This window comes from Rhipicephalus sanguineus, chromosome 7, assembly GCF_013339695.2.
Source record: "Rhipicephalus sanguineus isolate Rsan-2018 chromosome 7, BIME_Rsan_1.4, whole genome shotgun sequence".
NCBI lineage: Eukaryota > Metazoa > Arthropoda > Arachnida > Ixodida > Ixodidae > Rhipicephalus > Rhipicephalus sanguineus.
Genome location: NC_051182.1, coordinates 68,878,100 through 68,902,768, shown reverse-complemented (window position 1 = coordinate 68,902,768; position 24,669 = coordinate 68,878,100). Strand labels below are relative to the sequence as shown.

The following is a 24,669-nucleotide window of genomic DNA, read 5'->3' as shown; positions in this document are numbered from 1 at the left end:
CTTCACAGCGACCACTAGTTGCCAAAGTTAGCCGTTCAACACACAAACACCCCCCGAAAAAAAATTCCTGGGTACGGCCCTGCTGATGCTTAGAGGAATGCCCAGCCATGGCTTTTAACTTGTTTTAGTTGCACTTCGCACATATTGAACTTTACCCATGGACACTTTACATGCTTAGAACACCAGAAAGACTCGACACACTCATGACCATGCACTGAAATCAATATTTGCTAATATACTAATGCATGTAAACACAATTTTTCCCCTTTAAAATTTCCGACTGGACTGCTCTTCGTAAATCTATTTTTGATGAGACTGATTTTGAAAAAGACACTAGAGCATTTGTTATCATTTTAGTCTGCTTTGTTTGTTGCCTAGCACGCATTACACATGAAGTGATATAGCCCTGTCCATTTGCTAGTGACCTTATTTATTTTGCGAACTCAAATCGTACTAACTGTGCTTTGCCATTCCACTCCTGCTTGGGCCTATCAGGCCTGCAGTGTGGTAAAATAAATTAACAAATTTTTTGCACATGGAGCAAAGGTGCATGTTCATTGTAAATATTGTTGTATTGATCATTGCCTTTGCTTTTGCCGCAACATCTTGGCATGCACAATTTTGTGCGCAGTGTCCAAAAGGAGATAAAGTTTTGCTTTTAAGATAACAATAAAAATGTATTTATGGAATGTGGTCTGATACCTTGAACACCTTCAGTTAAAATAAAACCGATTTCTCTTTGCTGATCTATGCGAAAGTTGCAGATAACATGCCCATAGATCTGCCACCTTCATGTTGTTTCCAAGCAAGTGGCAGGTTTTTTCTTGCATTAATTTTATTTACAGAATGCCTGCGTTGCCTCAAAGGCGTTATCGCAGGGGAGACAATTTGAGTGCAACGTGTTACATTTTTTTACAATAATAAGCAATAAAATACATAAAACAAGGTTAACCTCATGGTAGACAAGGTGAAACGGAAAATGGGTTAGATTAAAGGTAACAGAAAGTTCGAACAAAACTTGGACGGTAAGGCATTATTATAAATACAGTCTGGAATGAAAATCATGATTATTGGGTACAGAAACGTATTCTTCCGTTAACGAGTTCCAGTCTCACGCAGTCTGTGGGAAAAAAGGATTTGGAAAAACTACATGTATTGCAACTGTATTCGCGCACCTTCTTTGAGTGGTCATGCCGAGTCAAGACATTGGATGGCTCTGACAGGTAGGTGCAACTGCCAGTGCCTGTTTGCTTATAGAAGGTACGGTGGAAGAATTTGAGTGTTGAGTTTTTCTTATTGCGGTTAACATTTCTCATCTTTTTTCATTCTGTTCTTTTCTGTTTTAAAAAAATTAAGATTAGGTACACTTGTGCTCTACTGCCGTTTGCTATGCCTGTTATCGGGCCTTGGAACACTTTCATAAGACGTTTTGTGTCTTTCAGTTCCGGTCCTTTTACATGTATCATTAATGCAGATGAAAATTCATTCATTCAAATGTCTGAGTCACTTGCATCATGTTTGGTTATGTTCCCAGTGTGCCACGAAGACGTTGTCAGCCTGGTGTCCCTGGCTTCGCAGCACAATGTTGTCCTCATTCCATTTGGAGGTGGGTGAGCTGCATGCATTGACGTGACTTGCGTTTTTTGGGCATGTTGCTGGAGCATTGGACTGAAAGTGATGAGGCGTGAACTTGTGATGAAGTAGTGTGTCGAATTGGGTTGGTTGAGGCTATACTTATATTGAAGAAAACAGCGCTAAAAAAGATTGTCTTGCCTATCTCCTCACGTTGTCGTCCTATTTTCCTAGGGCCTAGTTTTTCCGTTCTATTAAGATGTAGAGTACTGCCATTGTGATTGTTAAATATGGTAGTCAAGTGTTGTGCTTGTGGCCATTGCTTATCAGTACACATTTAAAATTTGATATTACCCAGTACTTCTACTGACTGTTTCTGAAAGGCTGTACAGATTTGGTTAATCATTTGCAACACATACTCAATTACATAACTGAAGCTGGATTGCTTGAAGAAGCACACTTGCAGTGAAAATTGTATTTGACAGCTAACTTAGTATTGAGAAAGCCTTCTCTGTTGAAGTTCATCACTAAGAAGCACTTTTGGCCATGTGGAAAAAAGTTGTGGGAACAATGTTAATTTTTGTGGAATAGACTTGCAAAATGCCTCTCAGAGGAGTCGGGAACATCCAGTAATTGTGGCATGAAGTGCAGTTGGTTCCAGGTCTAAGGACAGGAACCATAAATCCTATGCCACACAAACACGGAAGGACAAATAAGGACAGTTTCTTCGTTTATGTTGCTTAATCGCTGTGGTTTTGGAAAAGCTCACGACTGCCAGTATTTTCCCCCCTTCGTACAAAAAATAATTTTTAAAAATGTTGGTTTTCTTTGTTTTCTCAAAGGTGGCACGAGCGTGTCGGGCGCCCTTGAATGCCCGGCCTCAGAGACAAGGATGATCGTTTCACTGGACACCTCGCAAATGGTATGCAAGACAAGGTTTACCTGATTAAAGGTTCTGTTGGAGCTAGTTGGAAGAAAATACGTGTACTTAATGAGTGGCACTTCAAAGACTAAGAATAATAATAACAGACCCGTACAATATGTTATACGGAAAATGTAGCGCATGCGTTAGCTCCCCGTCTATTGTGCTCTCAGATAAGTCTTTCGTGGAAATTGAAATCTGGGATCGAAATCTGGAGTGTGCGCACAACTAAGAATTTGGAAATTCTAGCAGCTCAGCAAGGTTCTATTAGATAGGCTGCACCTGTCAGTTTGCGCATCAATCTTTGCGCATGCGGATCGATAGATGTGCTTAGTTTGGGCTGTTTCGTCCCTGTGTCTGTTTCTACTTTGCGGCGCCGCCCTTTAAGTACATGTAGGATTTAGCTGCTCGTAAACTTCCTGGCACCGACTTGCTTGGCTGCAGTCCAGCGATCTATGACACCCGCATCATATTTTACGCAACACTGTTCACAATACTGCAGAACCGCATCCTGTGGGTTGACAAGGTGAACATGACTGCAAATATCGAGGCTGGCATCATTGGCCAGGACCTTGAGAGACAGGTGAGCAGAAAAGAATGCATGTGCCTGAGTTTGCATGTTTTCTTTTTTTTTTTAATGGGATGCATTTCTTGGTGAATCAAAGGCGCTTTTGACAACGACTTTCTATGTAGCCTCCTGTGTCGTTATGCTCTCATGGCCATTTCATTGACAGAGTACATACCAGAATCTGCGTGGCATGACATGCATGCATGACAAAGATTAATGTTACGTCATGACATGAACGGCATAAATGACAAAACGCCATTGTGGCCATTTCTTTAACTAAGATATCGGATTATGCATGACATCACAGAAATGTCATGTCTGACGTGCCATGACATGCACTATATTTGCTTGGACAATACACTCAAACCCCGTTATAACAGTCACATCCGCCACGAAAATACCTTCGTTATATCCGAAAATTCGTTATAAACGTTTATTTGTAACACTGTATCTATGACAAGACTATTCTTCATTTACTTTGTTATAAGTGATAATTCGTTATATTCGTGTTCGTTATGTCGAGGTTTGAGTGTACTAGCACCGGCCACTGTTCACTAGTACTGGATAGTGCTGGCTAATTGTTGGCTAATGTTGATTACTGTCGTGTAATGTTGCTTGTCTTCATCATAGAAATGTAATAAAAAATGCACATGTGCCACTTTGTCTCTGTACCTCACTCTATGAAACTCTTCACTCCATATGAGAGTTCCCTTTAGGGAAATTCACGGGGGCCTTTGTCCAGTGAAGCTGCATGCATTTATTCCCAGCACCCTTGGACATTCTTGTTAAATGTCTGAATTATGGCAAAGGTTATTCATAGTATTTGAAACCTTCTTTGTGAATGTTGGATGCAGCTAGCAGAGCACGGCCTATGTACGGGCCACGAGCCAGACTCGTACGAGTTCAGCTCACTCGGTGGCTGGGTGGCAACACGGGCATCCGGCATGAAGAAGAACGTGTATGGCAACATTGAAGACCTGGTGGTGCACGTGCGGCTAGTCACACCCAGCGGCACGGTTGAGCGCAGCTGCCAGGTGCCCCGAATCTCTAGTGGGCCCGACGTGCACCACTTCGTGCTCGGCTCAGAAGGTGCATTTCCCAAGTCTTGTTTGCCGAGCAAATTATCACATTTATTTGTTTAGGCATCCGTAAGCCTTTCTTCAGACTTCTAATTCACAGTTGAACCCATTTATAAGAGACACGGAATGAAGGTGGGGGTTGGGGTGCAGTTCTCATCTCTTATACGAGGCGTCTCTTATAAGCAGGGTACTATGTTTTCATTTTCTGATCAACTCCTATTTCGGTGTAGGTGCACTGGTGTGTTTTTTACCTATTTGTCTCTTACATCATTGTCTCTTATAAAGGGTTTCTACAAGAGGGGCAATAGAGTTGAGTACTATAGTCTTCAGAACGACAATATCAGTGCATACATTCATGCGTGTAACAAAAAAGGAATCACTTTGGATCACATGTACAACATTTGGCCCACACTTCACAACACCTGACACCTTATCATACAAACTATAAACCGCATTGTCCAAAATGAGAGGCCTTGATTTCTGCAGCATTTAAGAGGACAACTACGAAAACATCACTTTTCATCATCATTGATAGCCCCAAGTATGGTTTGATACTTCTCGCAAACTTGTTTATGGTGTTAGCATTTACAATATCGCGGTTGTAACATTGCATACTGCAACTGCATTTGTAACAATGCAAACACAGTATTCATTAACATAGTAATGTGCTCCCATTACTGTCCAGTGTTATGATTAGTACCCCACATAACAGCAATCAAATTCCTGCCTTTAGTCTCGTGAAGTTCTGGGAATGAGCGACAGTGATGCAGTTTCCTGGATAACATGTTGCAACTTTTGATGATAACCTGTGTCCACCGAGACCACCTCTCGGCGGGAAGTTAACATTCTTTGTCGCAAAGCCAGTGCCACAGCCAATCCAAAGAATGTGTTGACAGTTGCATAGCTTGAAGCATGTGAACTTGTGAGCCTTCCTTAGCTGTATTGTCAAAGCAAAGCCTCCTTTGAATCTGGGATTTGACTTCTCATTGTTCACAGGCTCACCATGTAGAAGCTGTTGCTATCAGTGATGTGATTGCATTCACAAGTTTTTTTGTTTACTGGGGCACTGAATGCTTTGGCTTATATACTAGAAAACTGACAGCACTTGTGCCACTATGCCAAGCTAGCTATTTTCACATAGTCTCGGGCATTGAGTTTCTTATGCAATTGGAAAACTGGTAGTGCACCAAAGGGAATGCTGGGAGGTGGTGGCTTTGGATTGCCTTTGTTCTCAGGGAGCTAGAACTATTTGAAGGCGCAATTGGCGAGCATGATTCCATCTGTCAAAGTGCCTCATTTTCCGCTATAACAACACATAAAAGCTCTAAACCATTTGCTTTAATGCGCCACAGCAAGAAAAACATGTTGCAGTTAATTCAAGTCAAGTGTTCACTCATGACTACAAATGCTTGGCGCTTTGCTGCTGAAAGCAGTCATGGGCATGTTGAAGTAGTGGTCCCATAGAAAGGCAGTGGCTTCGTCAAAGCACATAATCACAGCTCACTAGTGTAATTAAACACTGTGATAAAAATGAAAATGACATGTGAAAATGTGACAAATATGCATTAGAAGCAAAACATCACAAAGAAAACAGTATACGAATAACAATACAGTAGAACCCCGCTGATACGTTTTGAAGGGACCGTAGGAAATAAACGTAAGAGACGGGAAACGTAAGAGCCGAAAAACAGGAAAAACGACAAAATATTTAGTGGTACAAATTTTTATTTCAATGCTTACGAGCAACACGAAAATTGGCGCGCTCAGCCACGATCTAGTCGATGGATAGAAACGCGGAGCTGGGGATGGCCTCATCCACAAAATGTAATCAACGTATGTGATTTTTTTAACACCAGCAGCTGTAGGCATGAAAGAACTAAGCACACGCAATCACAACCAGCGCGGCGAGTCCGACCGCGAACCGCGCGCACGACCATGCGAGCTCCAACCAGCTCGAACTCCTCCCGTCTAAAGTCCCTAGATTTTTCCCTGTTCTTTCTTAAGTACCGACAACCATTGAAGCGCCGGCGACGAATCTCATTGGCTAACGCTCGTTTTCGGTAGCCATGTTCTTGCCAGCACCTGGTGAAACGCGTCCCCCATTTGACGGGAGGAGAAAGGCGCGTCGCGGTAGCATATTGTCCGCTGAAAGATGCGTGGCTAATGTACTTAGACGCACATGGCTTTGTAAATCTTCCAAGTTAGGAAGAAAATGGCGTCGGACGCCAGCTGCGCGTGAGAGAGGGCCGTGAAAGGAGGCAGTTGTCGGTAGTTAAGTAAAAAGGAAAAATCTAGGGACTTTACTCCCGTCCTCCGACATATAACGATGATGATGAGTCTACGCCAACGCGATGGCAGCATGATGGCAGTGAATGCCAATCTCAAAGGTTTTGCTTTCGCAAGCAATTACGTCATAGACGCCATGTTTGTGCAATGCAAATCTCAAAGGCTATGCTTTTGTCAATAGTAAATGCCAATCTCGAAGGCCTTGCTTTTGCGAGCAATTACGTCATAGACGCCATCTTTGCAACATGAATCTCGAAGGCCATGCTTTTGTTTGCATCAATTGAAAGATCCTGTTGCTTGCGCCTCTCATGCGGCTAATATTACGGTCAAACCAGGCCAAGCTGCGTGAAAATGCACCATGGCCGCTCTCTTCGGTAGTCACTTGGTCCGCTCCGAGCGCACTTCGCGACGTATCATACGGGAACGGTCCGACAGTTACGACGTAACAGCGGGGTTCCCAATACATTGTATCCTATGGGAGCTATGCCGGGACCGGCGGAAAACGACGTAACAGCCGGGAAAACGCAGCAGTGAGGAACGTAACAGCGGGGTTCTACCATATAGTAGATTAAAGCAGAAATATATGACTGAACTCAAACTACTGAACATTTGGCCTAATAACTGACTTTTAAGACCCATACAACAGACAGGAAGAAGAGTGAATAAGGGAAATTAGTGAACTTCAGGAAGTGCTGGAAGTGCAGGGTTTTGCAGACAAATCTCACGAATTTACGTCATTTCTCTTGCATGGCTTGCGCAGGCACCCTGGGTGTGGTGACACAGGTGGTGCTCAAGGTGCGGCCGCTTCCACAGTGCCAACGCTACGGCTCCATCGTCTTCCCCACATTCGAGCCGGGTGTTGCCTTCCTGCATGAGATCACCCGACAGGTGAGCGCATCACCCTGCGTAGAAACTGTGCAGGTTTTGCCTACTCGCCTAGGCATTCAGAAAGGGCACTCGCTCTGCAATAAAGGTGTCAGTTGTAAGTTCAGCGCTCGTCCAGTGTACTGTGTTCCTTCGTCCTCGTCCTCTTTTGCTGTGCTATGTTTTCCCATCTATTTAGATGTCACTGTTTTTGCAGCTCTTTCGTTAGCAGTGGGAGCTAATCAAGCTGCTTTAGAGCGGGTTTTACTCCCGCCGTCCTTTATGTATGGCGCATGAAAATGGATTCAGTTCAATTCAGTTTTGAGAAACCATTCCAGTCCTGACTGAAACAATTCCTAACGGCAGTGACCGACAGGCCACTGTTGTGTTCCTGCTACGTGCCGTGTGGGGCGTCCAGCAACCTGAAAGATGTGGAAAAGTCAGTGAAGTTCTGATCAGCTGGAAAATTCGGGGAGTTTTTGAGTAGAACACATCTTCTCATGAATGTTGGGGAAAAATGACCAAGTGAACTGCCCAAGATTCGCATTCGTGTTGGTCAGTCACGCCTTGCCAGGAATTTAAGCTTAACTGTTTGGTCAAATTGGTGTGCCACACTGCATCGTATCAGCACATGTGTGTGTGTTTGTATGTGCACTGGTTATCAATGGTAGAAGCCAAAACAATGCTTCTGTCTTTATCAGAGCACAAACCCATTTTTTGCTCTTCCTACACCAGTATATTAACTGTTATCAATAAACACTGTGATTCAGTCTTCTACTGCTGTCCCGGCATTTCACTTAGGGGAAACACTGGTCTTCTGGACCAAAATATAGCCAAAAACTAGAGTTTCTGAAACATTTTTTTTTTGCAATGTAGAAGTCCAAGAGAATCTATTGCAGCAATAATAATGCATTCTGATGAGTACTTATTTTTGTGATTGCGCTCTAAAAGTCAGCTTCATGACCATTTTTGCTCGCCCCCCGAAAAAGAAGCACTTTTCTCTTATGTGCTGTGCTGTTGCCCATGTTATCTTTTGATGTAGTAGTCAGGTTTCGATGATTATTGTTGCAATTAAAAGCTTATGAGTACGTACACACAATGAATTTAATAAATTGTAATATCTTGTATGAGAACATTTTTTATTTGCAATACAACTGACGAAAATTCTGGGGTTCCCAACCACCACTTTACAGGTGGTAATAACTTTTATACGAATAGAGTTAAGTTACAGTGATGGTCTAGTTGTGATCTCCAGTTGTTCTGGAATATGCCCATATATAAACTTTTCTAGGATGTTCATTGATAAAAATTGCAGAAAAGTTGGGCAAATTGATTTTTCACGATATACTAATTATCTCAAAAACTACTTCAGATAAAAAAAATGAATTGCATATCTGCGTTTAGCAGGCTAAAAATATACTTTGCCTGAAAATTTAATTTGTATATGATAAAAATTCAAAATTTTTTTAAAAGACCAGAGCACAAAAGGCAACAACGAATAACATGGGATGCACAGGACCGGTGCTTGACTTAGACTCTTTGCAGCACTCCATGTCAACTTTTCTGCACTTTAATTTGGTAAATCTAATATGTATCCAGCACTTTTGTTCTTAAGCAAGCTCACGCTTAGTTCATGCATACACTTGCTACACAGCACAGCCTTCTACCATTATACAGTCACTTGTAATGCAGGCCTTGCCATGCAGTGAAGTGTCTCCTATATTGAGAATCGCTTCTGCAGAAGCCCACAAACTGTAGTCAGGTTCAGAGATGAAAAAACTGTTGTTTGTCTGTTTTGTAGCACTTAGCTGCTATGGAAATTAATGTGTATTTCTGAGAAAGAAAGCTCTCCAGTTGGCAAAGAAGCTTCCTTACCTGGACGAATTTTTCATCAACTGGAAAGCTTTGTGTTAAATCCTTATGGACTCTCTTTTAGATTTTCTTTGGGTTTCTTTTGAGTTTTTCTTGTTGATTAGTGCTACGAAACAGGTGGATGACCATGTTACCTTTCGTCTTTTATAGTGTAGTATGGACAAATTACTTCAAAAGAGTTCAAGATGAAAGGGTTTTATCAGTGAGTTGATGTAGGTACAGGTGCCCAATTTTTTAACCTGAACATGCAAGCGTTGACAGCTGAGCCGATAAACTTCATATTGTGGAGCACAGCGCCAAAATGAATGAGGTTGTGCGCACGTGCAGTGAACAGTCCATTGCAGGTTTCATCTGCCAGGCTGTTATGCGACACCAGACAGCTGCACAGGACTGCTCATCGCGCACATGTGCATATTCTCGTCCATTTTTCTGCCGCGCTACGTTATATGGTGCTTATCGACTCGGCGGTCGATGCCCGCACATTCAGGTTAAAAAATTGGGTGACTGTACATCAGGGCAAGATTGAAGGATTGCAGAAGGAGGTACATGAGTCATCTATACTATACGTGCTTGAGGGTCGAATTTAAGGAGTGAGTGTTTTATTCATGGAACTTTCACTGAGAAAATTGCGGCGAAGCGTACCATGTCAAAAATAGGAGGATGGCAAAAGAATGGACACCATAAGCGCTGAAAAAGCAATACAAACACTGTCCTCAGTGCCTGCTCTTTGGTCGTCTCTGTATTTTTCATATTGTATCATTTGCCATAAAAATCTCTTTTCGTTCTGCATAGTTCATTGAGGGAGACGGAAAAAATCTGTGAATGTCGGGGAATTTTGTAAAAGGGATTTTCTAGATACTCTGGACATCTGGAACCTTTAATTGAACCTTTGATGTGTTTTTGCTTGTGCAGAACATTCGGCCAGCCTCCATACGTCTCATGGACAATCAGCAGTTTGTCTTCGGTGAGTGGTTCTGTGCTTTGTGACTACGTATGTTGACTGCAACGTTGAGCAAGATACATGAAGTACGACTGCTCTCGTCGTGTATGACTTGGCTGTATTGCTATGCAGCAAATGGGAGCGGCCCCACATACGAGGTCGATATGAAGAAAACGATTTGATGAGAAGAGCTGGCATCTATTTTGGCAGTCACGTCGTTTTGTGTATCATTGCAGCTCGTAAATAACTTGCAGATGTACTCTTTTACATGTGATCTTTTCATTAACTTTTCAACACTTCATTATCAACAGCCATGAATATTTTGGACCCTTGTTTTCAATTCACGCATGGGTTTACACAGAGAAGCACCATTCCGGCTTTATTTAGGCGAATGTGGTTTTCAGTGAAATGTATCTCTTTGTAGACATTAGCTCGCTTTGAACTAAGTATGTTAGCCTTTGTCTCCGTCATCATAAATTTTTTTCAGCAGATTTTAGCAGTGTGAGTGGCCGCTATCTTTCTTCAGGTGCTGTGTATGTTATAATACTTGCGACATGTCATGATACTTGCTAGATGCCACATAATACTTGCTTGTGTTATCAGCTTTACACTTTGAGATTAACTTTGGCTGTTCAGGCAAACCTTGAGGTCTTTCATGTTGGTGCATATTCAGCTGCTGTCAGATCTTGCTAGAATCAACCTTGGACTGCTATTTTATTTCGTTTGTCCTGAGTTAAATAAGAAACCATGAAAAAAAATTGTGTGACTGATAAACCAGCTTACTCCAGCTCGCTGCGAACACTCCAGGTACACGCATTCATGGACTTCTTTGACTTCATTGCATTGAAAGAGCAGAGTGGAATTGCCTAACTGAATTGTGGGAACAAATACTAAATAGTTGTCTGTGGAACTAAGATTAGGAAAAGTAATGTCTATTGATACATCATTGATTTCTTTAGTCTGGGTTGGTTGCATCAAGGTTTAATTTGATGGTGCTTGTATTAGTACAGGAGCACTAATGCAAAATAATCATTGGAAATAAGTAATAAATGAGGAGATAGGGGGAACTGATTGAGGGGCTTGATCTTTTGCTAGCAAAGCAAACAGATAACGAAGACAGGGTAAGTGTAGCTATAATCAATCAGCTATTCTTTTTGGTTGAAATTTACAAGATAAACGTAAATGGAAAAGGCTGACAAAACAAGTTACCACAGTTGGGAGTAAGTTCAGCACCTTTTGCACTACACTCAGACCTCATTATAACAAAGTCACATCTGCCTCGAAAATAACTTCGTTATATCCGAAAATTTGTTATAAATGTTTATTTGTAACACTGTAGCTATTACAAGACCATTCTTCATTTGTTTCGTTATAACCGATAATTCGTTATATCCGTGTTCGTTATATCGAGGTTTGAGTGTATTTGTGCCATGCATTGAGCTACAACAGTGGCTGTAAAGTGGAACCTCTCAGAACAAGAACATTCCAAAAATATGCGCAGAGTTAGATTGTGGCTGGTATGGTGTCCAAGTTGGGTCCAGCGAGGTTTTTTGATTTCGCACGTAATTTTTCTATCGACTCGCCAAGTGTTGTTCTACCCATTACAACATTATTTCGCCTTTGCTTGCCCTGGCCTCATTGTCTGTTGGCTCTACCTCATTGGTGTGCCATCTCCCTTGCCAGGGCAAGCACTCAAGCCCGAGGCATCTTCCCTCCTGGCGCCACTGTGGGACGGCTTCAAGAAGTTCTACGTGACGCGCATCAAGGGCTTCAATCCAGAGCAGATCTGCGTGACCACTCTGCTCTTCGAAGGCAACAAGCAGGTGAGGAAGGGAGCGAAACATTTTGGCCTTATCTTAGATTAAGCAAAACTGTGGTGCAAGATCTCTTGCTGGTAATCCCAGAGCTAACAACGGTATACCACACAAGGAAAGAAAGTTATTGCCCTCTGCTTAACGCATGAATTACTGTAATGAGTGTAATTTACGTTTGCAAGACTACTGGCAAATATAGGTTTTGTGCATGTTGTAAAAAACTAAATCTTAAATTTCGTGTTGATGAATTTCGGAAAACACGTGCTTTCAGAAGAAACACTTTGCTTTCAGTGTCACTCTGTGAAGAGTACGCACACTGCACGCACACATATTAAATGTGTGCAATATCTCAGCACCCTTTGTTGTGCATCTCATAACAGAGAAATGTACAAAGGATGCATAAGAATGAATGATGGAAATACAGTAAACCATCATTAATTTAAACTCTGACACCTCGACATTTCAGTATATTTCAAGTCAAAATTTTCTCTCGTCACAGTGTCAGTAGCATCTGTTTTTTAGCCCTTATCGCGAAAACCTGTTATGCTGGACTCTAGACATCTTTAAATGTAAACAGCAAGACCAACAGGAAAAAGACACCACCCAAAGGATTCTATCCTCTTGCGGGCAGCTGCGATATAAAATAGTGGAAACAGTAGGCTTGTGCAAATATTTGAGCAGCTTGAATATTCGAACGAATATTACAGTATTCGAATTTGCTTTGAAACAAATTTAAATTATTCTAAATTTCGAAGTATTCGAAATGAACAAATTAACATACTATATACAGTAGAAGCTCGTTATAACGAAGCGGGATATAACGAACTAATGGATATAACGAAGCAATCGTAATTCCCCTTGAAATTCCCATAGACGCCCATGTATTTAAAACCTCGTTTTAACGAAGCTACAATTTCCTCGCAATGGATATAACGAACCTTTTTTTTTTTCCCCACCGAGCATTTACTGATCATTTTGGTACCCGGCAAGTCAATGTCTTATAGCGCGCGACGCTTTACGTCGCATGCGGTAATTCAAAACTCGCGCCACGTGCTCCCGAGGAGCCGCCTGCCAACACGCGCGAGGGTGCGCGTCTGCCTGCCTCCCCTTTCCACCGAAACTCGTGGACTCACCCGCGCACGTCACCCGGCCTCCCCTCTCCCGCGGAACTCGTGGACCCGCCCGCTCTCCTGCTGCGCGCGTGGACCACGTGGACAACGACGCGGCGACCGCGGCACCGCGGGCCTTGTAGTTGCTTGTCGTTCGCTGCGTGTGCATGAGAACAGCGTCTTTCTCGGTTCCCGCCGCTAGACAGGAGATGGTCGACGGCAACGGCAAACGAAAGCGCAAAACGATTACAATCGAGCAGAAGGCGGCTATGTTGAAAGCCGTTGAGTCCGGCGTCAAGAAGAAAAAAGTGGCCCAAGATTTCGGCGTAGCGTTGAGCAACAAAGAAGCAGTCACCGGTGCTGTTGCACGATCGCCAACTGCTTCCGGCATGCCTCGTTTGGCGTCAAAAGCGGCGGTGACAGCGAAGATATCGGTGCTGCCGCCAATGAGGGTGCCGCGGGTGACCAAGACTTGGCGTCGTGGGACGCTCTCGTTGACGCCGGAGTTGTGCCCGACTGCGACACCTTCTGCACGTACGTCAGTGCCGATGCTGACGCGGTGACAACCGAAGAGCTCACAGAGGCTGAAATTGTGCGCCTGGTGACAGGGGTGGTGAATGACGACAGTGACCAATGTGTCGACGACAGCCCGGAGTTTGCGAACCCGATGTTCGGCGCTCACGATGACGGCGAGGACGGACTCGACATAGCGGCAGTGGCCGAAAAAGGCATCATCCGTCTGAGGAAGACACGGCAGAAGTCTATTAAGGACTTTTTTTCTGCTAAGTGAGCCGCCAGCTGGTGCGCCAAGTTTGGCGTGAATAAATTAGCAGTTCTTTGCTCTTCTTTCTTTTTTTCTTATTTTACTAGTTTTTCTCCGTGCGACGGCCGTCTTTCGTTTGCGTGGCGGGCTGCTGTGAGATTCGGTAGTGAGTACATCCTCTCTTGCGTGCTAATTGTCGGTAGAAATGGATATTGGCTATAACGAACTAATGGTTATAACGAAGTAATTACGACTCCCCCTTCAACTTCGTTATAACAAGGTTTTACTGTACCGTATTTTCCGGTGTATAAGACGCACCTTTTGTCCGATATTTTCGCTGGTGTGTCTTATACAACGGTGCGTCTTATATACGCAAAAAGTCATGCGATTCTGCGAGACCAAATTGTTTATATTTAATTCACGAGTACGATAAACTGAGTGCGAGAGCATTCGTAAAAATATATCTAATTTTGTTATAACAATGAGGTGGCTGTGATCTTTGATGTCAGCTACTTGCTGTTCAAGCAGTGCGGAGACCACGGAGATTACGGCCGCCACACCACCGTCACATGCCCCGTTGTACTGTTTGAATTGTTTGTCCTTAAACGGAGCATTAAACCCACGGAACTGAAGTAAGAGATAAAAAAGAGCACCACTACGGTTCATTGTAACGTTGTAACGCCCACAACATCAGTTACAAAAGCGAAAGTACCACTACGTTCATAATCATCAGTTTCCATCTGAGACGTTGCTGCAGTCCAACACTAGTCGCAGCCTCCGGCTTGTAGGTGGTAACCGTGCGGCGCGTTCATTGTTTGTGTTCCCATCAAGTCTCGTAATGCCATAGAGGTATGGTAGCTACCATAGTAGAGACAACACCAACGATGTGCATCAAGGTGCTTACAACGCTGCGTAACAGTTACTCAGAGACTGAAGGCGGCAACCCAGTGACGCTGCCAACCGAGGTGGAGGAACTTTTGACAGTGCGCCGGAGGATGTGGCCAGTAGGATAAATTTAAATAGTGGTTTTCTGCACCTTAATAAAGCTGCTGCTTACAGACATTCAGTACCATGCGTGACTATGCATTTCGCAATGAATGTACTCTGCGTGGGTCATTGTGTTTTATCATGTTGACAGAGTTAAAAATAGATGAGTCTTACACAAAGGTGCATCTCATATATCATTTTTTCTTGCGAAAGTCGTAAAAAGTAGGGGGTGCGTCTTATACAAAGGTGCGACTTATACACCGGAAAATACGATATACACCGCATGTAACCTAGATAGGTGTGGTTTCACTGAAGTGTGGTTTCACTGAAGTGTGGTTTCACTGTAAGTGTGGTTTCACTGAAGTGGAAGTGTGCTATACAGTGAATACACCTATCTAGGGAAAATGCGCACTGCCACAAAGCCCCACTTCTAGGTTTATTGAACATATTACCGTCACATCGATTCATCATTTTTTACGCTTAAAAGCGCGTTATACCGGCCTCTATGCTCTAAGTAAATTACGTTTTAAAACGCAACATATTTTACAGGTTATCACTTGCATTCTACTGAAAGTTAAATCCTGCTACTATTCAAAGTTGCTTCCACTTCCCATTGAACCAAAAGGAATGACATTTGCACATGCCTTGTTTCAATTCTAAAGAATATTGTGTAGGTTAGTTGGGTCATGACAAATATGCTCATTTTTCTTTATAATATTTGATATAGACTATTCGAATTTGATTCGAAATTATTCGACCAAATCACTGTTTGCTTCGAATTCGCTTTGAACCTAAAATTTACTGTTCGCACAAGCCTAGAAGACGGAATTCCACAGTAACTTTTGCCTACTGTGCACGGGTTGCCTTAGCAATGGGGGCAGTGTCACTCGAACTCTTTTTGTCTTGTGTGCCCTTCGTCTTTTCTTAACACTGTGTGCCCAACACTTCTAGATAATGAACAGCACGTGCATTGCCAGCATTACGTAGCATCTTTGGCAAAAAATCAGCAGGCACATACCTTTCAAGAATGGAAACACAAGCAAGACATGTGACATTTGTTGTTTCGGGACGAGGAATGCCGATAGTGGTGTATTCTTTTGGGAGTGTGAAAACAGTTCAGACCCTTTAGGGCATAGCTGTGTCACGCTACAATAATTATCATCTGAATAGTGTGCCTTTCGTTTGGATCATCTGTGCATGTTTGGCATTTCCAGGTCATGGACAATGTGCGTGCTATTGCCATGACATAGTCTTCTTAATAGAAAAGTAGCGATCACAAAGTTTTTAAGGAAGGAAACACAAGCAAAGCAGATGACGATAATTGTTGTGGAACAAAAATATGGCCCCGGTGGATAGAGCTCCTTTTGATGGATACATGTGTCAACTTTTTTTTTATATCTGTGGGTGGTTACGGAGTCCTCGAATTACAGGTTCCAAATTGTGTTACGATTGGTCATCTTGGTGCCAATCATGCTGTCTTGGCACATCCAAATGAATCAAACAGACAATTAGGCCAGGGAAAGCACAGAGGACGTTAATTGTCCTTAGCGTACTAATGGTGACACAAGTTGAAATGGATTGCAGTGGACGAGAATTGAAATGGACCAGTTGAAGTTGGAACATGCAGTGCCAGTAACACTGCACCATAAACGCAGACGTGTTGATAGTCGAGGCACGTGAAACTGACCAGCATTACTGACACCATTTTAGGAAGGCTCCTTATGGTCTATACAAGGACAGCAGTTTTGTGGTTTCACTTATCTCGAAATTTTTCTTGGTTTTTCTAGTTTTGAGCTTACAGGGTTTAACTGTAGCAAGTATAGCGATATGTATAGCTCTCTGTACCTTTGAGTCTGCACATGCATGTTGTGAATAAATACTGTGTTGCACTGAGCGTACACTGATCTCAATGTGACGTGGCTATGATCTAATATTTTTCTAGGATGTTGACATGCAAGAGAGGCGGGTGTACGAGATTGCAGCCAAATACGGGTAAGCAGATTCAGTATCCTCCATGCGAGCTATTGTCGATTCTGGCGACACATTTAAAGCAAACTTTCTTGTGCACTTGTCTAAAAAAATAATATAGAACTAATGCTTCCTTTCATTAGAGGCCTGCTGTTTTGTGTGATGAGCTCTCTTGTGGAAAAAAAAAATGAAACCATGTTGCAGATATTCAGGAGCACAGACGGCAAAAATGTACGAGAGTTATTCAAAAAGTAAGGACCATTTGGTCTCCAAAAAATAAATATTCGTTGGTAAAAGTTTTTATTGGCTGGTTTAGTTTAGCACAAGACTACTTCACTTTTCTACATAATCACCGTTAAATTTTAAGCACTTTTCTTACCGCTGCACCACTTTCTTTAGTCCCTCTGCATAGAAGTTCACCGCTTGGGAATTCTTTGCAGTTTGAGTTGGTCGCTAAGCATATTTAGTACTCACCTTGCACACACTGTGATATCTGGGCTTTTCAGTTACAATCGTGTGAATTGTAGTGCGTCTGACAAGAAGAAATTCATCCGACAAATGACTAACTGTCAGTCGTCAATCTAATCGCCATTTCCGGTCCACTTGTTGAACAGTTTCATTGGTCTGGATTCTGGCCCTTCCACTCCGCTCAGTTGTTGTGCGGTCATTTGTGAAGTCTCGACACAATATTATGACCTTTCCACGACTCATCACTTCATGCCCATAAACTAGGCACAATTCCGCATAAATTCGAGAAGCTGATGATCCTTTTGCGAGCAAAAATTGAATTACAGCTCGCACTTCACAACAGGTGCGAGCAACGATTTTCGCAGACATTGTCGTTTGCATTCCCCAACAAGCAGACGACTACCGAGTCAGAACAGTAACTCTAGTACCTTCGTGAAGAATTAACTGATGGGGCTGCACAATTAAATCTTCAATTTAACGTGTAAATATTTAAATACAATTATAAACCTGGATATAACGAAATTGACAAATTCCCGAGAAAAATCTTTATAAACAGGTTTTCGCTATATCCAGTTTCAGCACGAAAATTTGGAAAAGAAACACACAAATTAAACACAAGGGGAATTAAAAAACTCTGTTATTTTGCTCTATTGCTTGTTTGTGAGGGATGGTAATACTGAACGTTCGTAGGACATCTATACAATGCTGCTCCGTCATCGTCTAGACGTGGCCTCCGAGATTGGCTCCGGCAACGCTGCGGCGCGTTTCCAGAGCCACTCTCGGAGGCCACAGTCTCGAGAACCCGCGGCGCGGCGCAAGATGGCAAAGCACGTGACGGCAGTGACGAGTCGACCTCCGAAGATCCGTCGTTGTCACCGTGGTCGCGGACAGTTTCCGCCAGCGCCCTATCTGACATCTCTTCGGTAGTGATGACACAGTTGTCGGCATTAAAAAGAATCGCAAAAGCTGCACGTCTTCAGGAGCTGCTCCATGCGCACGCATTGAAACCACGCACGCGCGCATGGCGTCGAAAATGAAGAGCGAACTCCACATGCGGCGTGAACTCGAAGCGTAATGACACGGAGCAAGGATTTTTTTTAGTGGTGTCACCTGGTGTCACGTTAACGAAGTGCAGTTCAGAAACTACTGCAACAACCGAAAAGTGGCGCTGCCAGTGCAAATGCTGATTTTCGTTCTTTTTTTTTTAAAGCTGGCGCGGTTAGTGTGGTGGCACCCGCGAGGGCTGGATGAGGCTTGAAGGGAGGGGGAGGGGGGAGGCAGGGGCACGCCTGCGCACGCGCTCGCGGCGGCAAGGAAGCTGGCTCGAGGAGTGCAGGCCTTGCCTGCCCGCCTCACGCACACCCGCACGCAAAAACGAGCGCTCGCTCTCGCCTCGCAGTCGCTGGGGCTTCGAGTGCGCCATGCGCGCCGCCGCCGCTTCACCTCTCGTCAGCGGAGCAACTGCAGAAGATGCATGCAGCTCCTGTTCGTGTCAAAATGACAAAATTCCGGCCGAAATCCCGAGGTTGTTGGCGGTGAAAATTCGTTATATCGAGGGTGTCTCCCACTGCCACTTTGTTACATAGAGGTCGCAAATACATGTGCTTCTATGAAGTAACGGCGGGGAATAGAAAAACTTTGTAATATCGAGGAATTCATTGTGTGGAGGTTCTTTATAGGCAGATTTAACTGTATTGGCAAACGGCCCTTACTTTTTGAATAGCCCTCGTACATTCTATTGCGCTCTCTACTGCATCAAATGTTATACAAGTTTAGTGTATAATACAGTTGTACGCATGCTGTGCCACATTCCTACGCTGCCACATTTAGCGTGCATACACCTGTTACCAGCACACATGGCACTACTACTTGTTTGTACGACACTACTTGTGCAATTATAGTGTCACATCTGCAGTCATGGCATGCTATTAGCAAGACATGACTGTAGTTGAAGTTTTGATGATAGTAGCAATGTGGAGCCGACACATCTTTGACTGATGCTTTTATGGATAACACTGTCTGTGGCGGCATTATATGTGTATTAACGGTAGGCTAATGTTTCACTGGTACTATAATACATGACAGGTGTCACTGTTTAAACATGCCAAAAACAATGTTTTTTTTTTTCTGTGAGCATGTCAGACGAACTATCCCAATAGTTAGCCCTACTGAAGTCATTTACTTCACCTTAATTTTTTTTTATTGCCTGCTCGACATTTTTTTCCTTCTTGCTGCATGTGCTGTCTCTGAATACGTGAACTCTTATAGTGCTGCATTGACTTCAGACTTCAAAGGACAATGACTTTGACTGGACATTGAAAGACATTGACTTCAAAGGACAACGGACAGGGTGAAGAAAATAGACAGGACGCGGGCTTTCTTCACCTCCTCCATTGTCCTTTTTTGTGCTAATTAGTTACGTCTGAAGTCAACCGGCACCAACTAGCCCGACTCGCATCCCTAATATTGCCGCATTTTTGTGTGTTATTCTAATGACCTGCTGTAATTTTTAAAATTTTTTCCTTTGCAGTGGCTTGGCTGCTGGTGAAGAAAACGGCATGCGGGGATACATGTTGACTTTTGTCATCGCTTACATCAGGGTAAGTGCCATTGTTCTTCGCTCTTCTCGCTTTGGCCATTTTTGTTGGCTGCCAAGAACGATGCCCACTTGTACTTAACTTGTACACATGTTAATGTTGTCTCTTAAGAAGCTAATTTAAACCCGGTCCAGTCTGTTGCTTATGGCACGTCAACTTGGCGCAAGCCAACATATTCTTATATCTGCTTTGATCATTGTTCACTCAACTGCTGACCCGAATGTCGCCCGTGCATGTGTGATGTCAGTGCACATGAAAGAACACTAGGTGCTCAAAATTTCTGGAGCTCTCCACTGCAGTGTCTCTCAATTATATTTTGCTGTTTTGGTGCTTAAAACCCCAGATACTATTATTATTACTGGTCATTGTCCAAACCGATTGCACAGATCCATCAGCTGTTGACATTCTAAAGTGTACCAACTCTAGTATACTTGAAGATCTCAACATGACCAACGCTGTAAGAACTGAAAAGCTTTGAGAAACTGTTCTTGTGCGCTTGAAACAATGTTTAATGAAAGCTAGGATTGCTCTTCTGATAGACTCCTGAAGCATTCTGTGACACATTATCTCTTCTCTTCACGCAATCGCCTTCAGGACTTGGGCCTGGACTTCAGCGTCGTTGCCGAATCGTTCGAGACATCAGTACCATGGGACAGGTACGTTGCTGAAGGAAGAGTTGATGATTGTGTAGGGTATTAGTATTTCTCCAGTTAAGTGCATTACAAGAATTTCCTGAGTAAAAGCAAATGAAGGAAAGAAGCAAGTGAGGAGAAAAACGACAAACTTTTCTGCAGCACATGCTCACTTGCTGGAACGTGCACTGTGCAGTGTGAAATGGAACACTAAATGACCATTTTTTGACTCACTGCAACTTGGCTTTGACACAAAAGTCTGAACAATAGCTTTATTATTTTTTTTCTTTTCACTAGAGATCAATCTAAAGCTCAACTTTAAAATTTTCACCATGGCTAAGTTGATTGCTAACTGAAGCAATGTTGGTGAGGCTGCAGGTCTGTCAATTGTCTGATGTGTGCATTAATAGCCCGTAATGCATAAACAGACAACGCATGTAACTGGTGACCAGTGGTTATGAATATGTTGCAGCATGTTGTCTATGAGATTTTTCATTGCACCGCATCTGCCACATAGTTCTACCAGTCCTGCTTAAGAGCCAGGCCTCATTTTATACCAGCAGAGGAAAAAGAGAATATGAGTGAGTGCGTGGGTGTGTGTGTTTGGGGGGGGGGGAGGGTGCGTGTCTAGTTTTGGCACCAAAAACATAAATTTTTAGTTTTTTTTTCATGACACATTCAGTCAAATTTCACACAAACACTGTTTTACATCTACACTATTTGATGCTGGGATTTTTATGCAGTTATGCTGCATTTGGCCTTGCATCAAGAACTCTTCGCTTTTCAGTTACTATGCTGCGTACCTCTCCACATGTACGATGTTTTGGGTCTTCCTTAAAAAATTCCGGTTTGTCAGGATTAATCCACAGAGCTTTATTACGACCTCCAGCCTAACTGCACAGCCTCAGGACACTAAGAAAGAAGCACAACTCTATCATGGGATTGAAATTGAATGAAGAGAATTTGGCATTTCTGGCAGTAAATTTCAAATGCAACAAGATTGTGCACTTGTTGTTTGCTAGCGTCAAGAATTTGTACTAATGACACAAGTCATGCTACTGAACTGCACTTCGTCTTGTATTTAAAAATATCTTTAATTTTATTATTCATTTTATTTATTTATTTATATCTCTTCAACTCACTTGGGGCACATGCTGAAACATTTTGATAAAGAAAAGGCTAAACTGATTTCCACATTAATTGGAATTTACTCAGCGTATTCTTCAATGTGTTCAGTATAGACTGACTGGTTTTCATTCAGCTAAACTTACAGCCTTCTGGGCTCAAGGATCATGTAATCAAATTCATAATTCTACAGCTATGGCTTCTTAGTGGTCAGTTTAATACTTCAATGTAAAACTCTCTCTTCAACCAGTGCCAGATGTTGGTGCTTTTGGTATGGCATCTATAGTCTGTACTGGCTGCTGCATAATTTTTTTTGTTCACTTCCTTTTTTTTGTTTTTTTTCTAATGTTTATTTCAGTTACGAAACAACATTTCACCCCATCACACAATGTGGGTGCAAATGAGCTAGAAAGACATGAGTACAGTTTAACTTTAACCTCAGTAGCTGGCCATCTGCAGATAGTTTTCACATTACATGATGGATGCAGCTTTTCATTGTGCTACTAGTACGCAAATGTGGCAGGCATGATTGCATCAGTGGATCACATTGTCATGCGTGCATCGTATTGCTTTTTTGCAATGACAGTTTTTGCTTCATTATCGCTGACATTGTTTTGTCACTCAGTTTAAGATGTGCCTCTCATGCTCAGACACTTCTTGTTTATGCAATCCCTGAAGATGCTAGTACCTTGAGGTGGCAGCCACACTGATTTCAATGCAAGCTATCTATTGGTGACCCAACAGTCGTGCAAAAGCATTTTATAAGTGTCTTTGTCACCTGCTCGCAGGGTGGTGGATCTGTGTCGCAATGTCAAGGATGTCATCATGCGAGAGTCACGGAATCACGGAGTGTCGTTGCCCCCACTGGCCTCATGTCGCGTGACACAGACGTACGACGCGGGAGCCTGCGTCTACTTCTACTTCGCCTTCAACTACTCTGGTGTCGCCGACCCTGTGCACGCATATGAGGAGATTGAGGTGAGAATTTCATGTCTACACTGCCATGACCAGTGAGGTGAACTGTTTTTGCTTAAATTATAAAACTTGAGTAACAAGGTGCGTGAAATCGAGCTACTTGATTTTTTTATTTGCCACCATGGTGGTTTAGAAGCGATGGCATTGGGTCGCCGTGCATGAAGGCACAGGTTCAATTCCTGGCTGCAGAAGCCGTATTTCGGTGAGAGTGACATGTAAAAACACCTGGTACTTAGATTAAGGTGCACATTGAGGAATCACAGATGGTCAAAGTAAATCCGGAGACATCCACTACAGCTTTCCTTATAATATTATGTATTTGGTACATGAAGGTTCAGGATTTAATGCGTTTAATATAAATGGAATTTCTTTGGCTGGCACAAAAGATTCCAGATATGGGTGGACAATACAGCTTCTGATGTGATGTCACACACACAAACACACACACCACGCACGCACATGTTCATGTGATTGACATCAATCAGGACAGTACATATGTAAACTGGCTAAACATAAATAAAAATGGTAGCAATGACCTGATAGCGGAATTTGAGCTCTCGGCCTCTAGTACCAAAACCTAATGCTCTAACCACTAATGCCTCAGGCAGGCCTGTGGTTTAGTCATCGCTTGCCTTCTTGTGGCATTGTGGTTGTGCATTCCGATGCTTGGCACAATACCATAACACTAATGGTTTCCTCACGAATATCCTTCGTGCAGACTGGTGCATTGAGACGCTTGGCATGTTTTCACGGTGCTGACGGGGTGTCGCTGAGTCACTGTGGTGTTATTTACATTGACAAAGATTAATTTAAAGCGGTCAATTTCTGCCATAACTGTTTTCTTTCTTACAACCATCACAAGACAATGAAGGTGGTGAAAATTGACTGCTCCTTCTTTATTTGAATAGTAGGGATGATAAAAATAAAGAAAATGATAGAGACACCTGCAGACAGTAGGAGGCATTATGCTTGCGGTAATCCACCATTGAGTTACTGCATGCACTCACCTCTCATACACTTTTGATTGCATATAACTCAAACCTCATTATAACGAATTTACATCTTACATGAAGATATCTTCATTAGATGCGAAAATTCGTTATAAACGTATACTCCTAACACTGTATGTATCGCAAGACTATTTTTCACTTACTTCGTTATAACAAATATTTTGTTATATCAGTGTTCGTTACATTGAGGTTTCGGTGTACTTTTTTACATGTACTAGATGTATTCCTGGGAGTGTCAGTCAGTGCCACTGACAAGCTAGGCAGTGGAATGTCTTCTTAAGCGCAGGCACCGCACAGTCTGCATGCATATATTCCATGTCATCTGCCTCTTGGACATAACCGTGTGCCTAATTCAGCGTTGTTGGTGCTAGTAGGAACAAAGTGCATTGTGACTGAGTGCCACTGCCTCTTTTCAGGCTGCAGCAAGAGAAGAGATCCTGGCATGTGGAGGCAGCATTTCCCATCACCATGGAGGTAACGTGACGCCTGCCTTTATGTTTATCTTTAGCCTGAAAAATCATACGGATCTGGCTTCATATTCAGTTCTTTAACATCGCGAATAACATGTTAAGATAAGCGCATAAGGTGTCACGCTGCTAAGCTGCAGGGTGCAGGTCCAAATCCCACCCATGGCAGCCAGATTTTTATGGAGGCGAAATGCAAGAACTCTTGTGTGGTTTAGACTCAAGAATTTATTTTAATTATTATTATTATTAAAGATGTAAAGATTAATTTTCAGCATGTGGTGGCCCTTGTACCTGCAGTATATCTGTTTGTAGAGTATCAGACACATTCATAAGTCACCGAGCTTATACTCCAGGATGGATCGAGTACTCGTCCTACTCTAGATAGCTTCTCTGTTAATATGTGATAGGCTTCTATTCATTACAGAAAAAAAGTAACAGACTACAGTTGCCTTAACTTTCTTGAAAAAGGCAATTGATTACAGTTACTAATTGCTGTCTCAAGTAAGTAATTGCAGAATCACTGAAAAGTAGTTGATTACTTTTACATTACATTGCTCCGAACTTGTAGAAATAAGGTAGCAAATAGAACAAGCTACCTGGCTATTTCGTTGCACCCTCTGTAGCACTTCACGTCCTATTAGATGCGAAGCA

The 24,669-nt window shown here is 42.8% G+C and overlaps 1 protein-coding gene across 3 annotated transcripts in view; it reads left to right on the top strand.

The window, feature by feature from the left end:
• LOC119399510 (alkyldihydroxyacetonephosphate synthase, peroxisomal) overlaps positions 1–24,669 on the top strand; it is a 470,712-nt gene that overhangs the window by 61,607 nt on the left and 384,436 nt on the right. For all 3 annotated transcript variants that reach the window (XR_007416870.1, XR_007416871.1, XM_037666315.2), the window contains exons 6-17: positions 1,535–1,606; positions 2,415–2,494; positions 2,997–3,077; positions 3,917–4,151; positions 7,188–7,315; positions 10,076–10,127; positions 11,787–11,926; positions 16,719–16,768; positions 19,743–19,812; positions 20,404–20,465; positions 22,355–22,544; positions 23,968–24,025. Coding sequence is in view for 1 of the 3 variants with exons in the window: in XM_037666315.2 (XP_037522243.1) it covers positions 1,535–1,606; positions 2,415–2,494; positions 2,997–3,077; positions 3,917–4,151; positions 7,188–7,315; positions 10,076–10,127; positions 11,787–11,926; positions 16,719–16,768; positions 19,743–19,812; positions 20,404–20,465; positions 22,355–22,544; positions 23,968–24,025 (1,218 nt within the window). In the remaining 2 variants the exon portion in view is untranslated. The remainder of the gene's footprint in view (positions 1–1,534; positions 1,607–2,414; positions 2,495–2,996; positions 3,078–3,916; positions 4,152–7,187; positions 7,316–10,075; positions 10,128–11,786; positions 11,927–16,718; positions 16,769–19,742; positions 19,813–20,403; positions 20,466–22,354; positions 22,545–23,967; positions 24,026–24,669) is intronic.